At 38.7% G+C, this 23,369-nt stretch overlaps 1 protein-coding gene across 3 annotated transcripts in view; it reads right to left on the bottom strand.

Annotated features, from left to right (window-relative positions):
• Nucleotides 1-23,369, bottom strand: part of HERC3 (HECT and RLD domain containing E3 ubiquitin protein ligase 3) — a 118,560-nt gene that overhangs the window by 76,309 nt on the left and 18,882 nt on the right. Inside the window, exon 1 of one of the 3 annotated variants that reach the window (XM_032400802.1) lies at nucleotides 22,212-23,309. The exons of the other annotated variants lie outside the window; for them this stretch is intronic. Within the exon in view, the coding sequence (XP_032256693.1) occupies nucleotides 22,212-22,224 (13 nt within the window). The 5' untranslated portion in view covers nucleotides 22,225-23,309. Of the gene's footprint in view, nucleotides 1-22,211; nucleotides 23,310-23,369 lie in introns of those variants that run through there. 3 annotated transcript variants of the gene reach the window in all.

Raw genomic sequence — 23,369 nt, 5'->3', positions numbered from 1 at the left:
AAAAGATACACTACAGATACACAAAACATTATATGAGACTACTATGAAACATTATATATCAAGAAATTGGACAACCTAGAATAGATGTATTCCTAGTAATACACAATCTTCCAAAACCGAATCAGGAAGAAATAGAAAATCTGAATACGCTAATTACTGGCAACAAAATCTGTTTGGTATTCAAAAAAGTCCCCAAAACCAAAGTCCAAGACCAGATGGATTCACAGGTGAATTCCACCAAACATTTATAAAGTCAATACCTATTCTCCTCAATCTATTCCAAAACAACAGAAGGGGAAGGAAAGCTCCCAAATTCATTCTAAGGGGTCAGCATCACCCTGATACCACACCATATGGATTCTACAAAAAAGAAAACTACTGGACAATATCCCTGATAAAAATAGATACAAAAATCCTCAACAAAACATTAGCAAACTGCATTCAACAACATATTTAAAAGGATCATTCACCTCAATCAAGTGGGATTTATTTCAGGGATACAAGGATGGTTCAATATGCACAAATCAATCAATGTGTTACACCACATCAACAAAGTGAGGGATAAAAATCATATGGTCATCGGGGCACCTGGGTGGCTCTGTCGGTTAAGTGTCTGCCTTTGGCTCAAGCCATGATCCCAGGGTCCTGGGATCGAGCCCCGCATCAGGCTCCCTGCTCCGCGGGAAGCCTGATTCTCCCTCTCCCTCTGCCTGCTGCTCCCCCTGCTTGTGCTCTCTCTCTGTCAAATAAATGAATAAAATCTTTTAAAAATCATATGATCATCTCAATAGATGCAGAAAAAGCATTTGACAAAATTCAACATCCGTTCATGATAAAAACTCTCAATAAACTGGGTTTCCAGGGCACATACCTCAACATAATAAAGGCCATATATGACAAAACCACAACTAACATGATCAATGGTGAAAAACTGAGAGCTTTTCCTCTAATATCAGGAATAAGACAAGGATGTCAACTCTTGCCACTTTTATTCAACATAATACTGGCAGTCCTAACCATAGCAATCAGACAAGAAAAAGAAATAAAAGGCATCCAAATTGGTTAAGAAGAAGTTAAACTGTCACTACTTGTAGATGATATGATACTAATACATAGAAAACCCTAAAGACTCCCCTTGAAGTAATAAATAAATTCAGTAGAGCTTGGGATATAAAATTAACACAGAAACTGGTTGCATTTCTATACACTAATAACAAAGGTAGCAGAAAGAGAAATTAAAACAATTCCATTTAAAATTGCACCAAAAAGAATAAAACACCTATGAATAAATTTAACCAAGGAGGGGAAAGACCTGCATTCTGAAAACTATAAAATACTGATGAAAGAAATTGAAAATCACACAAACAACTGGGAAGATATGTTCATGAACTGGAACAATATTGTTAAAATGCCCATATTACACAAAGCAATCTACAGATTCGATGCAATGCCTATCAAAATACCAACAGCATTTTTCACAGAACTAGAATTTTTATGGAACCACAAAAGACCCCAAATAGCCAAAGCAATCTTGAGAAAGAAGAACAAAGCTAGAGGCATCACAAACCCAAATTTCAAGATACTACAAAGCTGTAATAATCAAAACAGTATGGTACTGGCCCAAAAAACAGAGGTCAACAGAACAGAACAGAGAACCCAGAAAGACACCCATGCTTACATGGGGTCAATTCATTAAAGAAGGCAAGAATATACAATGGGGAAAACATATCTCTTCAATAAATGGTGCTGGGAAAACTGGACAACAACATTCAAAGAATGAAAACAGACCACTTTCTTACACCATACACAAAAAAGACACTCAAAATGGATTAAAAACCTGAACATGAGACCTGAAATCATAAAACTCCTAGTAGAAAACATTTCTTTGACATTGGCTTTAGTAATATTTTTCTAGATATGTCTCCTAAAGATGTGCAAGACCCAACTATATGCTGCCTTCAAAACACCCACTTCAAATATAAAGACACAGAAAAATGAAAAGTAAATGGATGTGAAAAGAAACACTAATCAAAAGAAAGCTGAAGCTATTATATTCATATCAGGTAAGGTAGACTTCAAAGCAGTGAATATTATCAGGGATAAAGAATGACATTTAGGGGCGCCTAGGTAACTCAGTCATTAAGCGTCTGCCTTCGGCTTGGGTCATGATCCCAGGGTCCTGGGATCAAGCCCTGCATCAGGCTCCCTGCTCAGCGGGAAGCCTGCTTCCCTCTCCCACTCCCCCTGCTTGGGTTCCCTCTCTCACTGTGTCACTCTCTGCCAAATAAATAAATAAATAAATAAATAAATAAATAAATCTTAAAAAAAAAAAAAGAATGACATTTCATGACATTAAAAATAACAATTCATCAAGAAGACCTAATAATCTTAAATGTGTATATACCTAATAATACAGTTTCAAAATATCTATAGCAAAACTTAGCCAAAAGAAGAAATAAGCAAATCAACAATGATAGTCAAAGATTTAAACACTATACTCTCAATAATGCATAGGTCAAGCAGACACAAAATCAGTAAGTACATAGAATACTGAACAACACTGTCAGCCAACTTGACCTAATTGATAATTATAAAACACTCTACACATCAACAGCAAAATACACATTCTTTCCAACTGCACACCACAGAACATTCACCAAAATAGACCACACTTTGGGCTATAATACAAATCTAAGTAATTTTAAGAGGCCTGAAATCACACAAAATATGTACTCTGACCACAGAGTATTAAACTAGAAATCATTAAATGAAAAATGTCAGTAAAATCTCCATGTATTTGGATATTTAACTACATACTATAAATAATACATAGGTCAAAAAAGAAATCATAAGAGAAATTATTATAAAGTATTTTGAGTACTAAGAACAGATCCAGTGAGAATTTGTAGAATACTGCTGAATAAAGTGAAGCTTAAAAGGAAATTTTTAGCATGAAATGCTTATTTTCTAGAAAAGAATGAAAGTGACAAATCAGTGATTTAAATTCCCACATTAAGAAACTGGAAAAAATAGTACAATAAGCACAAAGTAAGTAGAAGAAAGAAAATAGTAACAGCACAAACCAATAAAATAGAAAACAAAAAAAGAAAAATCATTGAATCCAAAAACTTTTTCTTTGAAATTATCAGTAAAAATGATTAACCTCTACCCAGTCTAATCAGGAAACAAAGAAAGAATACACAAATTATCTATATCAGAAAAACAGATCTTACAGACATGAAAAGGAAAACAAGGGGACATTATGAAAATTTTATGCCCCAAAATGTGACAACTTAAGTGAAGTAGACAAATTCCTTGAAAGACACAAGCTATGAAAACTCACCTAAGACAAAATAGGTAATCTGATTACTCCTGTATGTTTTTTAAGGATTTAAATTGTAATTAAAAATGCCCTCCAAAGAAATCTCTAGGCTCAGATGGCTTCAGTGGTGATTCTACCAACCATTTTTTTTTTAAGATTTTATTTATTTATTTATTTGAGAGAGAGTGAGTGAGCAAAAGAGAGAAGCAGGGGGAAGGGCAGAGGGAGAGGGAGAAGCAGACTCCCTATTGAACAGGGAGCCCAATGTGGGGCTCGATCCTGGGACTCCGGGATTATGACCTGAGCCGAAGGCAGATGCTTAACTGACTGAGCCACCCAGGTGCCCTCTACCAACCATTTAAAGAAAAAATAATAACCCATAATAAGCTTACATAAAATATAGACAAGCTCTTCCAGAAAACTAAAGGGAACATTTCCCAACTCATTGTATGAGGCTGGCATTACCCACAGAACAAAACCAAAGACATTAAAAGAAAAGAAAATCAATAATCCTCATGAATGCTGATGCACAAACCTTGCCAAATTTTTAGGAATCAAAAGAATATGTAAAAATCACCAAGTGAGATTTATCCCAGGAATGCAAGTTCAATTTAACATACAAACACAATTCATGTAATTTACCACACAGCAGACCAAAAATGAAAATCCATACAATCACTTCAATAGGTTGAGAATAGCATTTCACAAAATTCAACACTCATAGTTTAAAAAAAATAGTAAATATTAGGGATCTTTCACAACTTGATAAAAGGAATCCAAGAATAACCCACTGCTAACAAAACACTTAATGGTGAAAACGAATGTTTTCCCTCTAAGATCAGGAACAAGACAAGGATATCTACTTTTATCACTTCTATTCATCACTGTACTAGAGTTTACTCCGTAAAATAAGGAAGAAAGATGAAAGAAAACACATAGGAAGGAAGAAATTAAAGGAAGGAAGGATGGAAGGAAGGAATAAAACTGACTTGTAGACAACACTGTCATTTATGTAGAAATTCATTAGGAATCCACACACAAAAAAAATGCTAGTAGAACTATTAAGAGAGTTTTAACAAGGTGATTCAAGATCAATATACAAAAAATTAACCACATTTCTATATAATACCAAAGAAATTAAAAATTAAATTGTTTTTAGAACACCATGTATAATCAAATCAAATATATGAAATACTTAGAAACAAAAATATGTACAAGGCCTGTTCACTGGGAAGTACAAAATATCGCTAAGGAAATTAAATATGACCCAGAAAATGGGGACATATACCCCAAATCGGTCTAGTGATTCAAAAGTAATCCCAATGAAAATCCCAGCAGGCTTTTTGATAAAAACTGAAATGCTGATTCCCAAATATATATGCAAAGCCAAGGACCTAGAATAGCCAAAATATTATTTTTTATTTTTTATTTAAATTCAATTTAAATAATATATAGTGTATTATCAGTTGCAGAGGTAGAATTCAGTGACTCATCAGTTGCACAAACACCCAGCACTCATTACTTCAAGTGCCCTCCTTAATGCCCATCACCCAGTTACCCCATCCACCCACCCACCTCCCCTCCAGCAATCCTCAGTTTGTTCCCTATAGTTAAGAGTCCCTTACGGTTTGCCTCCTTCTCTATTTTTGTCTTATTTTATTTTTCCTTCCCTACCTCTATGTTCATCTGTTTTGTTTCTTAAATTCTACACGAGGGATGCCTGGATGGCTCAGTTGGTTGAGCATCTGCCTTCAGCTCAGGTCATGATCCCAGGGTCCTGGGACTGAGTCCCACGTAGGACTCCTTGCTTGGCAGGGAGCCTGCTTCTCCCTCTGCCTGCCACTCCCCCTGCTTGTGCTTTCTCTCCCCTCTCTCTGACAAATAAATAAATAAAATCTTAAAAAGAACTCTACATATGAGTGAAATCATATGGTATTTGTCTTTCTCTGACTGACTTATTTCTAGAATAGCCAAAATATTCTGAAAAAGAAAAAGAGGATCTAGACAATCTGCACTACATACTTTCAAGATTTACTATAAAGCTATAGTAATCAACATAGTGTAGTACTGACTAAGGGTAAATATGTAGATTAACAGAATAGAATGTCTAGAGATAGACCAGTACACACATGGCCAACTAATTTTCAAAGGTGCCAGGGTAATTCAATGGGAGTTAAAGTCTTTTTTTCAACAATGGTGCTGAAAATGGCTATCTATATGCAAAAAATGAACTTTGACCATGATCTCACAAACATACAAAATGTTAAATTGAAACAGATCACAGACATAAATATAAGAGCTAAACTATAAAATTTGATGAAGGAAACCTAGGAGAAAAATCACTGTTATCTTGGGTTAGGTAAAATTCTTAAAACACAAAAAACATGAATCCTAAAAGTAAAAACTGATAATTGAATTTCATCAAAATAAAAATTTTTGTTCTTCAAAAAACAATTTTTTGTTGTTCTTCAAAAGACACTGTCAAAAAAAAATGAAAAGGAAAGCCACAGATTGGGATATTTACAAAATATGTGCTAAAAGTCTTCTACCCTGAATATATAGATAACTATTATATCTCAAGAATAAGATAAGCAATGGAATGCCTGGCTGACTCAGTCAGAAGAGCAAATGATTCTTGACCTCCAGATTGTGAATTTGAGCCCCACACTGGGTGCAGAGATTCTTAAAAATAAAATCTTTAAAAAAAAAAAAGATTAAGGCAAGCACTTTGATTTTTTTTTTAAATGGGCAACATACTTGAATATACACTTTGCCAAAAATAAGATATAGTATTAAGATAAAATAAGCATATGAAAAGTTGCTCAATATCATTAGTCATTAGTGAAATGCATATTAAAACAAGGAGATTCTATTGCACACCAATTTGAATGGCTAAAATTAAAAAGATGGACAATACCAAGTGATGTTGAGGATGGGAAGAAACTAGAACTCTCATGAACTACTGGCAGAAATTTAAAATAGTACTGTCACTGTGGAAATCTGGCAGTTACCATATAAACCAGCTCCTAGGAATTTACCCAAGAAAAATCAAAATATATGTCTACCCAAAAAACTGTACTCAGACATTCTTAGCAGTTTTACTCAAAACGGCCCAAATTTGGAAAAAAAAAAAAAGTCCATTAACTGATAAATGGATAAACAATGTGACATATCTATAAAGTGGAATACTGTTCAGCAACAAAACCCTACAAACTACTAACATATGCAATAATATATGAATCTCAAAGGCATTATTCTAAAAAGCCAGACACAAAAGATTATATATGATTCCATTTATATAAAATCCTAGAAAAGTCAAAACTGTAATGACAAAAAGCAGATGTAGGGAAAAAACTGGAAGCACAAGAAAGGTTTGGGGATAAAAGAAGTGTTCTCTATCATGATTGTGATGGCCACTTTTTTCTCTATGACTGTTAAAATCCATTAAATTATACATTTAGAATTGGTGAATCCTATTGCATGTAAATTACATCTCAGGGAAGCAGATTTTAAAACGCAAAACACACACCAAAATAAAGTATGAGTTTATCATCTACAAGATTCTATATACATTAGAGATCAAAAGACAAGATATGAGGTTTTTTTCTCCCAAATTTTTATTTAAATTCTAGTTAACACACAGTGCAATATTGGTTTCAGTGATTCAGTAGAATTCAGTGATTCATCACTTACATACTACACCCAGTGCTCATCACAACAAGTGCCCTCTTTAATACCCATCACCCCTCTAGCCCATCCCTCACCCTCCTCCCTCCATTAAGAGACTCTTAATCTTAGGAAACAACTGAGGGTTGCTGGAGAGGTTGGGGGTGGGAGGATGGTGTGGCTGGGTGATGGACATTGGGGAGGGTATGTGTTGTGGTGGGTGTTGTGTAAGACTGATGAATCACAGACCTGTACTCCTAAAACAAATAATACTTTATATGTTAAATAAAAAGAAAAAAAAGAAAATTATTCAATTATTTAATGATCTGTTTAAACCTAAAAACTTATAAATACGTATGTATTTAGTTTTGATCAAGCCAAAAAAAAAAGAGTCTTTTATGGTTTGTTTCCCTCTCTTTTTTTTTCCCCTCCCATATGTTGATCTGTTTTGTTTCTTAAATCCACATGAGTGAAATCATATGGTATTTGTCTTTCTCTGACTTATTTCACTTAGCATTATATACTACCTCCACCCAGGTCGTTGCAAATAGCAACGTTGATGGCTGAGTAATACTCCATTGTGTATATATACCACAATTCTTTATCCATTCATCAGTCAATGGACATTTGGGCTCTCTCCATAGTTTGGCTATTGTTGATACTGTTTCTATAAACATCAGGGTACATGTATCCCTTTGAATCAGTACTTTGTATCCTTTGGGTAAATACCTAGAGGTGCTATTCCTGGTAGTTCTCTTTTTAATTTTTTGAGGAACCTCCATGCTGTTTTCCAGAGTGGTTGTACCAGCTTGCATTCCCACCAACAGTGTAAGAGGGTTCCCCTTTCTCCGCATCCTCACCAACACTGTTGTTTCCTGTGTTGTTAATTTTAGCCATTCTGACTGGTGTGAGGTGGTATCTCATCATGGTTTTGATTTGTATTTCCCTGATGCCAAGGGATGTTGAGCATCTTTTCATGTGTCTGCTAGCCATCTGGATGTCTTCTTTGGAAAAATGTCTATTCATGTCTTCTGTCCATTTCTTAACTGGATTATTTGGTTTTGGGGCGTTGAGTTTATTAAGTTCTTTACAGATTTTGAATACCAACCCCTTATCAGATATGTCATTTGCAAATATCTTCGCTCATTCCAAAGGCTGCTTTTTAGTTTTGTTGATTGTCTCCTTCGCCATGCAGAAGCTTTTTTTTTTTTTTTAAGATTTTATTTATTTGAGAGAGAAACCATACGAGTGGCCGGGGCCAGGGGAGGGGCGCAGAGGGAGAAGCAGACTCCCTGCTGAGCAGGGAGCCTGACGTGGGGCTCAATCCCAGGACCGTGAGATCATGACCTGAGCCAAAGGCACACTTAACCATATGAGCCACCCAGGCACTCCTGCAGAAACTTTATCTTGATGAACTCCCAATAATACATTTTTGCTTTGTTTTCCCTTGCCTCCAGTGACGTGTTTAGTAAGAAGTTGCTATAGCCGAGGTCACAGAGGATGCTGTCTGTATTCTCCTCTGGGATTTTGATGGATTCCTGTCTCACATTTAGGTCTTTCATCCATTTTGAATTTATTTTCATGTATGATGTAAGAAAGTGGCCCAGTTTCATTCTTCTGCATGTTGCTGTCCAGTTTTCCCAACACTATTTGAAGAGATTGTCAAATAAGATATGGTTCTGTCCTCAAGTTCCCTCTAACTGAAGAGGCAAACAAAGCATGCAAACTCATGTTACAGCACCATGTGCAGGCTGCTAAAGGCAGCCCATGTGACAGGCATCTAATCCAGCCCATGCATGGGGTAGAGAGAGGAGAGGCTTCTTCTTTTCTTTTCTTTTAAAGATTTTATTTATTTGACAGAGAGAGGGAGAGAGAGCGAGAGAGTGCAAGCAGGGGGAGAGGCAGAGGGAGAAGGAGAAGCAGGCTCCCCACTGAGCAGGGAACCTAATGCAGGGCTCGATCCCAGGACCCCAGGATCATAACATGAGCTGAAGGCAGATGCTTAACCAACTGAGCCACCCAGGTGCCCCAGAGAGGCTTCTTGGAAGAGGGAACACCCAGGATGTGCCCTGAGTGATAAATAGCTGGTTATTAAATCACCCACCCACCCATCCACCCACCCATCCATCCATCCATTCATCCATCCATCATGACTCAAAATCTCTAACAGGAGACAGACTTAAAGATTATATTATAGTGAGGTAAATCCAATGACAAAATTGTGTACAGCATATTATGAGGACAAAGGATGAGTAATCAAACCAGCCTGAGAGGGCCTAGAACAGCTTCCTCGGAGTCAATACTCAAAAGGGAGTCTTTTTTCTGAATACATACACCTGGGTCCATCCTACCCACTTGAATCAGCAAATTTTGGAAGACCACATGTTTTGTGTGGTTTTTTTAATTGTCCAAACGATTCTAATGTTAAGAAATACTGCACTGAAAAGCTTCATGACACTGGATTTGGCATTTGGATTTCTTGGCTATGACACCAAAGGCACAGGCAAAAAAAGAAAACAAAAAGGTAAATTGGACTTCATGACAACAACAACAAAAAAATTATGCATCAAAAGACACTTTCAACAGAGTAAAAAGGCACCTCACAAAATGGGAGAAAATCTTTGCAACTTGCATATCTGATAAGAGAATAATATCCAGAATATACAGAAAACTCCTAAGACTAAAGATAAACAACTCAATGGAACACTACATCTAAAACTAATGATGTAATGTATGGTGATTAACATAACAATAAAAAATTTTTTAAAAATGAGGTCCATAAAGATAAACAACCCAATTCAAAAAGTGGAAAGGACTTGAACACACATTTCTCCAAAGAAGATACTTAAATAAGGGGCACCTGGGTGGCTCAGTCATTAGGCTGAGGTCCTGGGATCAAGCCCTGCATCGGGCTCCCTGCTCCGTGGGAAGCCTGCTTCTCCCTCTCCCACTCCCCCTGCTTGTGTTCCCTTTCTTGCTGTGTCTCTCTCTGTCAAATAAATAAAATCTTAAAAAAAAAAAAAGAAGATACTTAAATGGCCCATAAGTACATGAAAAGATGCTGAACATTACTACTCATTAGGGAAATGCACATCAAAATTATAATGAGATACCACCTCACACCCATTAGGATAGCTACTATCAGAAAAACAGAAAATAAGTGTTGATGAGGATGAGGAGAAATTGGAAGCCCTGTGCGCTGTGGGTGGGAATGTAAAATGGTGCAGCCCCTGCGGAAAACAGGATGGGGGTTCCTCAAAAGATTAAAAATAGAATTACCAGATGATACAGCAATTCCACTCCTGGGTGTATGCCGAAAAGATCTGGAAGCAGGGTCTCAAAAATATATTTGTACACCCCTGTTCTTAGAAGTATTCACAATAGCTAAAACATGGAAGCAACCAAAATGTCCACTGACAGATGAATGGATAACAAAATGCAGTATATCATAGTATGGAGTATTTCTGAGCCTTAAAAAGGAAAGAACTTCTGACACATGCTACAACACTGATAAAACTTGAGGCAATTATGCTAAATGAAATAAGACAATCACAAAAAGACAAATACTATATGATTCCACTTATATGAAGTAGTTTAGTCAAAAATCAGAACACAGAATGGTGCTGCCAGGCGCCTGAGGGAAGAGAGACATGGAGCGTGACTGTTTCAGTTTTACAAGATGGAAAGAGAGTTTTAGAAACAGATGGTGGGGCGCCTGGGTGGCTCAGTCACTAAGCCTCTGCCTCAGCTCAGGTCATCATCCCAGGGTCCTGGGATCGAGCCCCACATCGGGCTCCCTGCTCGGCGGGAAGCCTGCTTCTCCCTCTCCCACTCCCCCTGCTTGTGTTCCCTCGCTCGCTGTGTCTCTCTGTCAAATAAATTAAATAAAATAATCTTAAAAAAAAAAAAAAGAAAAAGAAACAGATGGTGGTAATGGTAGCACAACCTTATAATGTATTTAATACCACTGAACTGTACATTAAAAAATGGTCAGGATAGTGAATTTTACATTATATGCATTTTGCCACACAAAACACTGCACTGATTCTGAACTTGTTATACACATGGAGCACCCACTATATCAATAATACTAAAATTTCTAGCACTTATTTCCTGCTTCCTATGTACCAGGGACTCTTGAGGTAGGCACTCTTATAGACTGATCTGATTTTTAAAAAATCTCTCACATCCTCATACTCTGCTAACAAGAATGTAAAATGGTGCAACCACTTTGGAAAGTAGTTGGCAGTTCCTCAAAAAAGTTAAACCTAGTTACCCTATGACCCAACAATTCCACTCCTAGGTATATACCTAAGAGAAATGAAAACATATATCCACACGAAAACTTGTACACAAATGTCCATAGCAGCATTAATAATATCCTAAAAGCCCATCAATGGACCACGTATAAACAAAATGTGATATATCTATGCAATGAAATATTATTTGTCAACAAAAAGAAATGAAATATATGCTGTCAATCTTAAAAACATGCTAAATTAAAATCAGCCAGTCACAGAAGACCATATATCGTATGATTTCATTTATATAAAATGTCCAGAATAGGCAAATCTGTGAAGGCCAAAAGTAGATTAGCGGTCACCCAAGGCCAGTGGTTGGGGAATGGAGAAGAGTTGGATGACTGCTAATGGTATGAGGTCTCCTTTGGGGTGATGAAAATGTTCTAAAATTGATCATGGTGATGGCTGCACAACTCTGTGAATATACTAAAAACCACTGAATTGTATACCTTAAGTGATTAAATTGTATGGTATGTGAATTATATCCCAATAAACCTATTATTAAAAACAAAGATGTCTAAAGGTGGAGGATGAGTACAAGCCTGTCAGAGTCTGTCATTAAAATGCAAGTGTAATTATCTACCACAAAGGTAATCATATGACTTCTCATTCTGGAATACTTATAGTTTTAAGATACAAAAGAAACTCAATATATATTTGGGTAAGGGAACTAAGACACTGTAGGATATCAATACTCAATATATTTGGGTCCCCTGCACCAACAATATACAGTTGACACCTGAATACCATAGGTTTGAACTACATGGGTCCACTCACATGCGGATTTTTTTTGACAAAGACAGTATGCTACTATAAATGTATTTTCTCCCCTTATGATTTTCTTAATGACATTTTCCTTTCTCTAGCTTACTTTATTCTAAGAATACAATACATATTACATATAACCTACAAAACACATGTTAATCTACCGTTTATGTTATCAGCACGGCTTCCAGTCAACAGTAGGCTATTTGTAGTTAAGTTTTGGGGAAGGCAGAAGTTATACACGGATTTTCGACAGCATAGGGGTCAGTACCCCCAACCCCTGTGTTGTTCAAGAGGCAAAACTGTACTTCCAACTGATTTCACAAATACTTCCCCAAAAGCAAATCTGGCAACTCTGCTGCAGGAGTGCAGGCAGTCTTCCTAGGAGTGCCCTTATTTCTCACAGCTTCACCCCTGTAGATGTGGAGATCACTACAGGCCAACAAGCAAATGCCCGATGGCTGAAGCCACGTAAGCCTGTCTACAAATAAATTCCACATTAGAGTCACAGGAAGGAAAAATCAAAGGGACATCATTTTTTTTTCAATAAAGTTTTGGCTTGACTTTTTTCCAGGGAGCTGCAATGAACTTTTCTGATTTGAGGAATAACTGACATAAAACATTATATTATATACAACATAATGATTCGATATTTGTATATACTCGACATGATCACCACAATAAGTCTAGGTAACATCCATCACCATACCTAATTAAAATTTTTTTCTTGTTATGACAGCTTTTAAGATTTACTCTCTTAGCAACTTTCAAATATACAATACCGTCCGCTAAACTCGCTTCACTATATATCACATCCTCAGGACTTGCACCTTTTGACCACCTTCTCCCCTTTCACCCACCCCTCCCCACCCCTGCCTCTGGCAACCACTAATCTGTTCTCTGTACGTCAGAGCTTGGGTTTCTTCCTCCTTTTTTTTTGGATCCACATATAAGAGCTAATATGGCATTTGCCTTTCTCTGACCTATTTGCCTTGATTTTATTTGTACAAAAAGGGATCCTATACTCCTTAATTAGTAACTTTCTTTCTACAATATAATCACTCATTTATTCAAAAAAGAACTCCTGAAGGCAGCACTTACATATGCCAGACACTATTCTAGGTGTTGGGAGATACAAAATAGCCCCAATCCTCATGGAGCTTAAACAAATATAAGAGAAAGACAAGACAGAGAGAAAGCAGTATATGAGATAGGCCTAAACTATGAAGACAAGCAAAGTGGGGAAGGGAAACAGGAGGTGCTGGGGCTTGGTGGGGCAGGGGGAGAAATTCACAGGGTAGTGAAGTAAGGGAGGTGGGTTCAGGGATGCCTTCAAGGGTTTTGACCTGACAGCTGGAACTGCCGTTTACTAAAACTGAGAAAATAGATGGGGAACAGGTTTGAGGGAAAAACAGGGTTTGGCTTGGAATCTGTTAAGCTTAAGATGCCAATTACACATCGAAGTGGAGACTGTAAATGGACACCAAGTCTGGAATTCAGTGAAAATGAGGCTGGAGATAATTTGTGAGTCAACAGTATAAAGCTGGTCCCTAAAGTTTGAACTTGTGACTGTCCGTTATATTTATTCAACCTCTTCCCTGGAGTATGAGCAAGCTGTTTCCATTACTTTGCCACTGAAAACACTGCTGCAGTAAGCATTCTTAGAAATAGTTCCTTCTGGGGGCGCCTGGGTGGCTCAGTTGGTTAGGCGACTGCCTTCGGCTCAGGTCACGATCCTGGAGTCCCGGGATCGAGTCCCACTTCGGGCTCCCTGCTCAGCAGGGAGTCTGCTTCTCCCTCTGACCCTCCCCCCTCTCATGCTCTCTATCGCATTCTCTCTCAAATGAATAAATAAAAAATCTTCAAAAAAAAAAAAAAGAAATAGTTCCTTCTGCTATATATTAACATTTTTATTTGTGTAAGGAAGCTTAAAAATAGAAATGCTTATTCAAAAGGTATAACCATTTTAAATTTTACTAAATACAGCGAGTTGATTTACAAAAAGACTGTAGCAGCCCACACTTCCTCAATTAGCACATGACAGCGCCCGTTTTCCAATACCAGTGAGCATTGGATAATACTCTCTGAAATTTTTTTGCCAATCAAATGGATGGAAAAAATCGTATCTCATTTTAATCTTCATTTCCCTGAACATATTTGCATATATTCATTGGCTATTTGTACGTGCTCCTCTGTAAAATGTCCACTTTATTACAGGGTTGCTTATCTTTTTCTTATCAACTTGAAGATGCTCTGCTGTATTTGAGATATGAAACTTTTACCTGGCAATTCATGGCATGATTTTTTCTCAGTCTGGACTCATCTTTTGGTTTTGTTCACGAATGCTTTATATCACAAAAAAAAAATTTAATTTCATGCAAATCTGCCAATCATTTTCTTTATGGCTTCTGGACTACCTGTCTCACTTTAGAACCCCCAATTCTAAACACAGTCCCCTAATTTTTTTCCTATCATTTTTGTAGTTTTCCTTTTTACATTTATGTCCTTCATACATCTGGAAGTTACTTTTGAATATGGCGGGAGCTAGGGGGTCTAGGTCTATTTGCAGATAAACAACCAACTGTATCAATTCCACGTATTAAGTAAACAATCCTTTCCCACTGAAATGCTCTGGTATCATGTGCCCGACTCACCTGGGCAGCCATGCAATCTCGACCAGAAATAAATCCTGCACAAAAGTGTAAAGAAAGTCAAAGTGCCCTAGTCCTTAATATAAACATGCAAATTACACAAAACTGAGACATACAAAATTCAGAGTCAAGAATTCCATGAAGTAAGAGAACAACAGAAGTGAAGGACGACCGATGGCTTCTTCTTGATTTGTGGCTCTGGCCTGGTCATGATGACAACCAGTCCAGAGCAAGGGACAGAGAGGAGGCACTTAAACTAGAACAGAGAAGAATTCATTTAAGTCTTGGGCTCCCTCCAGTCTTTCCTGTCACAGAGCTTTCACTGGTTGGTTTCATCCACGTGCACTGAAGCCTGATGCTCCCCCCACCCACCCATCCACCCACCCGCCGCTGACACTTTAGGGTCAGTCCTAAGAAGGTCTCTAGACAGCTCTGTTTGGCTGGAACACTGCCAAAGTCAGTGGTGCATTTAAACTGTGGACAAACTTGAAATCGCGTTTTTCTGACCCAAAATATCTAAATCAGGGCAGTTAAATGGTAATTCATAAAGTGCTTTAACAAAAGGATGGGCAATGAGGAGATGGACTAACAGTTTGGCTTTTTCTTGAGCTCATAAAATGACAAGGGAAAGAAATTCTATGGGTCCAGTGGTCCTGCCCAATCCTGGGTGACGTGTACTGGCACCCTCCCCTCATTCAACCGATGCTGCTGATGCATGTGCATGCACACGTGTGTGTGTGTGTGTGTGTGTGCACGCACGTGTGGAGCAGAGACAGAAGTGGAAGGAAAGAGAAATATCACTGATTGCTCTCTGGGGCCTGGCCCACCCTTTCCTACTCCTAATCACATTGTGTCAGTTTAGAAATATAAAAAATAGCTATTTACAAAAGCTCTACAAAGCCTACAGATGAGTCCTCCTCCATAAAGAGGGTAGCCGATGCTTAATGACAAGCTAGAATAGTAAAGAAAGGAGACAGGCATCCAGTTGATCTGAATTACACCAGTAACCAAAAGGAGAGCCTAAAATAGCCAGAATATGTATACTCATATACCGTTCACCACTATCGTCTCCATATGGAAATACTAAATGCATTCATCAAAGCTCTTGTGCTTCAGAAACTACCTTCAATGAAGAACAAAGAACAGAAAGATGTGTAAAGTGTGGGCTAACACTCATCAAGACATCACAATAAAAATTCCAACTTCTCAGGGCGCCTGGGTGGCTCAGTCGTTAAGCGTCTGCCTTCAGCCCAGGTCATGATCCCAGGGTCCTGGGATCGAGCCCCACATCGAGCTCCCGCTTGGCGGGAAGCCTGCTTCTCCCTCTCACTCTCCCCCTGCTTGTGTTCCCTCTCTCGCTGTGTCTCTCTCTGTCAAATAAATAAATAAAATCTTTAAAAAAAAAAAAAAAAAAACTTGGGGCACCTGGGTGGCTCAGATGGTTAAGCGTCTGCCTTCGGCTCAGATCATGATCCTAGGGTCCTGGGATCGAGCCCCACATCGGGCTCCCTGCTCAGCAGGGGGCCTGCTTCTCCCCCTCCCTCTGCTTCTCCCCCTGCTCATATTCTCTCTCTTTCTCTCTGTATCTCTGTGTCTCAAATGAATAAATAAAAAAACCTTTAAAAAAAAAACTTCCAACTTCTCATGCATGACTAGCTAGTCTGGGATCTCTTTTTTTTTTTTTAGATTTTAATTTATTTATTGGGGGGGGAGAGAGAGAGAGAACAAGCAGGGGGAGCGGCAGAGGGAGAAGCAGACTCCCCGCTGAGCAGGGAGCCTGATGCTAGGCTTGATCCCAGGACCCTGAGATTATGACCCTAGCTGAAGGCAGACACTTAACTGACTGAGCCACCCAGGTGTCTCTGGTTTGGGGTATCTCTATCATGAGCCACCTCACAGTAAACAAAAACATTCCATAATTACCTCAGCATTCTTTCCTCCATATGAAGAAAAAAGAGCATTTAACTTGTGCCTCCTGGTGAGCTCAGCATGACTGCTCTCTCCACTTTTCCTATCTTTCCTTTCTCTTTTCCTGGTTGCCAATATTCTTACTTCCAGCTGGGCTTGGAGCAGGCCCACCGTGGCCCATCAGCAGCCTTCACCTCCTTAAAGGAAACCAGGGAACTTGCGTCTAAGAGCATAATGAGCCCCATGTTCCTGCACTACTTTGAATGTGCGCCCCACAGCCTGAGTACAGGCAGAATGGAGAACTTGCTGTCTCATTCAGCACAATTTATTTAACCATGATCAGCACTATTCATACAGCACTAGGCCGATTCCAAACCAATCAATGATAAATTCTTCTCACATGATAAAGTACACTGACCACAAATCTATGCAAAGTGGGAAACCGGTTCTTTAAATTGTTAAGGACTCTGCAAACTCTCATTAATATGACTTTGAAAAGAGGTTTAAAAAGAGCCCTAAATTGGTGCAGCCACTATGGAAAATGGTATGGAGGCACCTCAAAAAATTAAAAACAGAAATTTCATACATTTCACTAGTGGGTATTTACCCAAAGAAAGCAAGAACACTAATTAGAAAAGCTATATGCACCCCCATGTGTACTGTAACATTATTTATAATAGCCGAGATATGAAAGCAACCCGTGTCCATCGACAGATAAATGGGTAAAGAAGATGTGGCGTATATGCATATAGCAAAATATTACTCAGCCATAAGAATGAGGCCATTTATGACAACATGGATGGACCTAGAGGGTATTACACTAAGTGAAATAAATCAGAGAAAGACAAATACCATATGATTTCATTTACATGTGGAATCTAAAAAACAAATGAATAAACAAGCAAAAAAAAGCAGAAACCGACCCATAAATACAGAGAACTGGTGGTTGCCAGAGGGAAGGGGGGTAGGGGTGGTGGGCAAAATGGGTGAAGGAGAGTAGACAGTATAGGCTTCCAACTACAGAATGAGTAAGTCACGGGGATGAAAAGTACAGCACAGGAAATACAGTCACTGTTAGTGTAGTCGCATTAAGGGGGAAAAATAAAAAGCCTTAGAGCTCTCTTCCTAGCAACATGCATTAACTCCCCAAATAGTTGACAGCTGAGATGCTATTGTGACTGGACCTCATGGAAAGTTCTCACTCCAAATTTTAATGAAGTATATCATATTCCTTTGAAAGTCTGAGTCCACTGCAAATGTTTTCATTTCAATAGCTAATAGAGTATCAAAGGAGAAAAATATCACAAGAAAATTAAACTTTCAATGTAACAGGCTAATTATGGCATCCAAAAAAACAAAAACAAAAAACAGCATACTGGCAAAGCAGACCCCTGCTGGTAAAGCACTTGGGGATAAATGCAGGCTCTAAATCAGACCCAAAAAAATCTTACAACCACATCAGTGAGCTAGAGAATTGGCAAGGAGCATAAATCTGCAGCACTACAAAACTCCACTCCCATCCATCCACCACTGCCTTATACATAAACTCATATCTACACATTCTGTTAAAGTAAAAAAAGCCTCCTATCACTGGAAGGTATTTGTATCAATCATAGTAATAAATGGATATTCACAGTCCTGGAAATTTACTTACTGCTGGGGAAAGGTGTGCTGGTAAGGGCTGGGAGGTATTGGAAAGGGTATACGTTAGTATTTGCTTCACTTCATGATTTTAAATTAGTTTGACAGTTAAATGCAGGAGGATCACTAATAAATGAATGCCTGCTTCATGGCCCAGGTGTTACTACGTGCTAAAGGCACTGTTCTGAGGACACTCATGATCTCTGCAGTCTTTCTAAAAATGGGTTAAACTGGGGACACCTGGGTGGCTCAGTTGGTTAAGCCTCTCCCTTCGGCTCAGGTCATGATCCTAGGGTCCTGGGATCGAGTCCCACATTATGGTATCAGGCGGGGTATCATGTGGGGAGCCTGCTTCTCCCTCTGCCCCTCCCCCCGCTTGTGCTTTTTCTCTCTCTCAAATGAATAAAATCTTAAAAAAAAAAGGGTTAAACTGATAAGTTTACTGAGCTGAAGTAGCCGAGTCTACTGCAGCTCCCTTTAGAGAAGTTCTGCTGTGTGATACTAAATCCAAAGTTAGTTCTGTGAAGCCTCATGAATGGAAATATTGACCATTCAAGTCACTCTTTTATCCTCCATCCTTAAAATTCTGTGATCTTCTTTAAACAAAGATCATTCTGATCTTTATTGACCTAACCCCAGAAACCTCCCAGAACCCATACAGAACATGGCAAAGTAACAAAATAGTAAAACCTATGAGACATGTATTTATTTAACACATTTCCTACCCTATGTACCTACCATGCTGTGCTTAGCACTTAAATACAAAGCTACTAACTCTTTTTTTTTTAAATTTTTTTATTGTTATGTTAATCCCCATACATTACATCATTAGTTTTAGATATAGTGTTCCATGATTCATTGTTTGTGCATAACACCCAGTGCTCCATGCAGAACGTGCCCTCCTCAATACCCATCACCAGGCTAACCCATCCTCCCAACCCCCTCCCCTCTAGAACCCTCAGTTTGTTTTTCAGAGTCCATCGTCTCTCATGGTTCTTCTCCCCCTCCGATTTCCCCCCCTTCATTCTTCCCCTCCTGCTACATTCTTCTTCTTCTTTTTTTCTTTCTTAACATCTATTGCATTATTTGTTTCAGAGGTACAGATCTGAGATTCAACAGTCTTGCACAATTCACAGCGTTTACCAGAACACATACCCTCCCCAGTGTCCATCACCCAGTCACCCCATCCCTCCCACCCCACCCCCCACTCCAGCAACCCTCAGTTTGTTTCCTGAGATAAAGAATCAAAGCTACTAACTCTTAAGAAATACACAATTCCATATCATATACAATAAACACTACAAAGTCATTGCCTCATAATGATAGCCATCAGTTTTGTTCGAGGCCAATGTTAAGGTGTTGTTGATTTCATAAAAGGAACTACAGATTATAATATGAGCAAAAATAAGATGCCATGATTCCACTTTAAGGTGGCAAAGACCCTAGATTGCACACCTTATGAAATCGGCCTTGTGGAAGATGCTGTGTGTTGCTTACCCATTAGCCATCTCCCATTTTCTCCTTGCACTAGAACCCTTAGGGTTGCTGGGCCCCTCCCCAGTCCCAGGAGATGACACTTGACTATGCCAAACCGATATTTCCTATTTCACTTACTCAGGCACAGCAGTGACTGGTCTATGGTAGGCACGTACCCCAGGCCTGGCCAATGAGACAAAGGAGGATGTACACGAGGGGGTTCCTAGGCAAGGTTTTCCCCATTTTTGAAAGGTGACACAAAAGAAAACTCCCCTTCCCATCTGCCTTTGAATACAGCTGTGTGAGAATGTGATGCCTGGAACTGTGGCAGTCACCTGGTGACCGTGAAGGGACAAGCCCAAGGAAGAAAGACAATAGACTGAAGATGGCAGAACAGAAAGATGGCAAGCACCTGCGTGCCTGATGGTGTCCTTGTGCTGATTTAACCAATCCTAGAACTCTCTATAAAGAGATCTTAAGTTTTACTCATTGTTCCTGCAGAAATGTAGCTTAGTATTCTGTTACTTACAGCTGAAAGCATCCTGGCCATACACACAGGCCCATTTAAAAAAAAAAAAAAAACAGGATCAGACAGGTGCAGACTCCAAAGTGATTTCTTCTTAGGCAACTGCAGAATGTAGAAAGGAAAACCACTTACCTTCTTTCAGGTCATTTAGATCCCTGCTCAAAGATTCACCCCCATCAAAGCTAACAAGAAGCCTAAAGTAATCACACACAGAATTCAGGTGGGCTCAGCATGAATTGATTGTGCCCTATTTTCTGGACATGTGGCAAGATCAAATCACCTGGCTAACTGTTGCCAAACTACTTCCAGTCCTCTAGGAGCATCACACAGTAGACCCTGGCATACTATAACGTCCACAGTGGCCTAATTCACTTCATTTCCCTTTGCAATTTTGGACCAGAATGCTGGAGGCAATGTTAACATGGCATAAAGAGAACATATATGTATGCATGTCCTTATGTGGATAACCCATTTTTACAGAGTGCCAATATATATGCAAGGTATTTTTCTTGGGACCAATAAAGTAAAAGACCCCAAAAAGTTTAAAATAAAGACTATCCGGGGCGCCTGGGTTGCTCAGTTGGTTAAGCGACTGCCTTCGGCTCAGGTCATGATCCCAGAGTCCCACGATGGAGTCCCACATTGGGCTCCCTTCTCAGCAGGGAGTCTGCTTCTCCCTCGAACCCTACCCCCTCTCATGCTCTCTCTCTCGCTCTCTCTCTCTCTCAAATAAATAAAAAATCTTAAAAAATAAAATAAAATAAAGACTATCCTTTAGGAGGGGAAGAATGAAGGGGGGGAAATCAGAGGGGGAGATGAACCATGAGAGACAATGGACTCTGAAAAACAAACTGAGGGTTCTAGAGGGGGGGGGTGGGAGGATGGGTTAGCCTGGCGATGGGTATTAAAGAGGGCACGTTCTGCATGGAGCACTGGGTGTTATGCACAAACAATGAATCATGGAACACTACATCAAAAACTAATGATGTAATGTATGGTGATTAACATAACAATAACAAATTAATTTTTAAAATTAAAAAAAAGACTATCCTTTAAAACTCAAAATATAAAAATTAGCATAATGTGTGTAGCTTCTCTTAATGACCCTAGCTTATAGCATCTCCCTCCCCTGTATGCACAGACCATTCATCAAATCCTATAGTGTTAAGGGAACCTATAAAAATGATCAAAGTACTTATTTTTATGTATATATATGTGTAATGAATTTATTAATTTAATATGCTAGAACAGTAAGATCAAAAAAATCGTAATGGAAGATGTTACCACACACTACTACTGGGAGCACCTAATTGAGTCCTTACTTTGGGCCAGGCATTATTACAAACACCTCAGGGAGGACTTTGGAGTCCTCACAAAATCCTAATATGTAGATATTATTACCCATGTTTTACAACTAAGAAAACCGGGACACAGAGACGTTAAGCAACTTTTCCAGAATCACACAACCAGTGAGTGGCAAAGCCGGGATTACAATACAGGCAGTCTGGCTCCAGAGTCCATGCTCTTATTCATTATACTGCCTCCATGATTAGCTAACGCTCCAAATTAAAATCACTCACCATAACAATTCCAACTGCTATGAGTCATTTAATAATTGTAATAGAAATGCAATACATGTCTTAAAATGAGTAAAAAACTAATCCAAAATTTGCAAGGACAGGAGACAGTTTATCTGCTGGAGAGTTACCAAAGATTTCAACATTACTTGCTCTGAAAGGGTATTTACTCAGATTCCGGTTTTTACTCAGATTCCTGAAGAACTGTAAAATGTCAGCTGAATAGACATATACCATCCAGACTGATAAATTTCCTGAAAACATTCTACGTATCCTAGGTCCATCAAGATCACAGATCACCAAAGGTATACCAGAGATCATCAAAATGACAAGACTGTTACTGCAACACAAAAATTCAGAAGTAAAGGGTGGACTTACCCACTAACGTCATGGAAAATCCCTGGAGAATGACACCATTTCCAAAGCTGCCCCTTCTCCGACTGCTAGATTTCACTCCTCCCACAAAGCTCACAAACCTAAGATAAACTTGAACTTTATATGTGTGTGGTTATAAAAGATGGCATCTGTGAGAAATCTGAATGTAGCACTGTTGGTGACCTGATTTAGACCTGACTCCTCACTACAACTCTTATTTTGACACACTTAGGACCCTGATCACTTGCTTGGCACATGGTGAACTGGATTACGTAATCTTTACAGAAACAACAGGAACACATCTTACATTCCCACCTAGCCTGTAAACTCCCAAAGGGTAGGATCTGCACTAAATGCATTGTGTTCTGACAGTAACTGCGACAAATGAGGAACCTAGTAGTCTAGTCACTCAGTAAACACCTGCTGAATCAATGACTGAATGACAGGAAGTAAATAATTCAAGGAAATAAAGGAAGAAAGAACACGAGGCAAACTGCAAGGCAAAATAAAATATATCAGCCTGAGATGTGAATTATCATGTGTGTTTTTCCCCCAGATTAGCTGGCAGTCACCGGATAGTTTTAAAGATGAAAAGGGAACGGATTGTTTCTCCATACCTTTAATCAAAACACCTTAAGTATATCTGGCATTTAACCAGTAAATTAAAGAATACAAGCTTCTTGGTGGCCAAGTTTATATCCTTTTGTTTCTTTTGTAAGGAATGAGTGGAGACTAAAAGTAAACAAGAAAAACAGTTTAAGAATAAAATTCTATTGTGCCCTTCCAAGCAGCCTGTGGTTAAAAAGATGTCCATCAACAAAATTCTACGATTACTAAAACCAAACTGTCAGCACCCAAGCAAAACAAACTCAACTCCCTTTCCTGTTCTCCTTTACATATACCTGGGATGGTAATACTGACCTACTTTATAGAACTATCATGAGGATTAATCAGCTTAAAAATGTCACGCACGTCCAGAGGAAGAGAGATTATAATACCTATAGTTAACCACTTCTACAATTAACAAATGAACTCGGTCTCGTGTATCACAATGCAAACCACTGTTAGTTACTTAAAAATAACACTGCAAGTTTTTAAGTCACAAATAGGGGCTCCTGGGTGGCTCAGTTGGTTAAGCATCTGCCTTCAGCTCAGGTCATG

This window comes from Phoca vitulina, unplaced genomic scaffold (genome assembly GCF_004348235.1).
Source record: "Phoca vitulina isolate PV1807 unplaced genomic scaffold, GSC_HSeal_1.0 scaffold3, whole genome shotgun sequence".
Lineage (NCBI taxonomy): Eukaryota > Metazoa > Chordata > Mammalia > Carnivora > Phocidae > Phoca > Phoca vitulina.
This window is presented reverse-complemented; position numbering and strand designations above follow the sequence as displayed.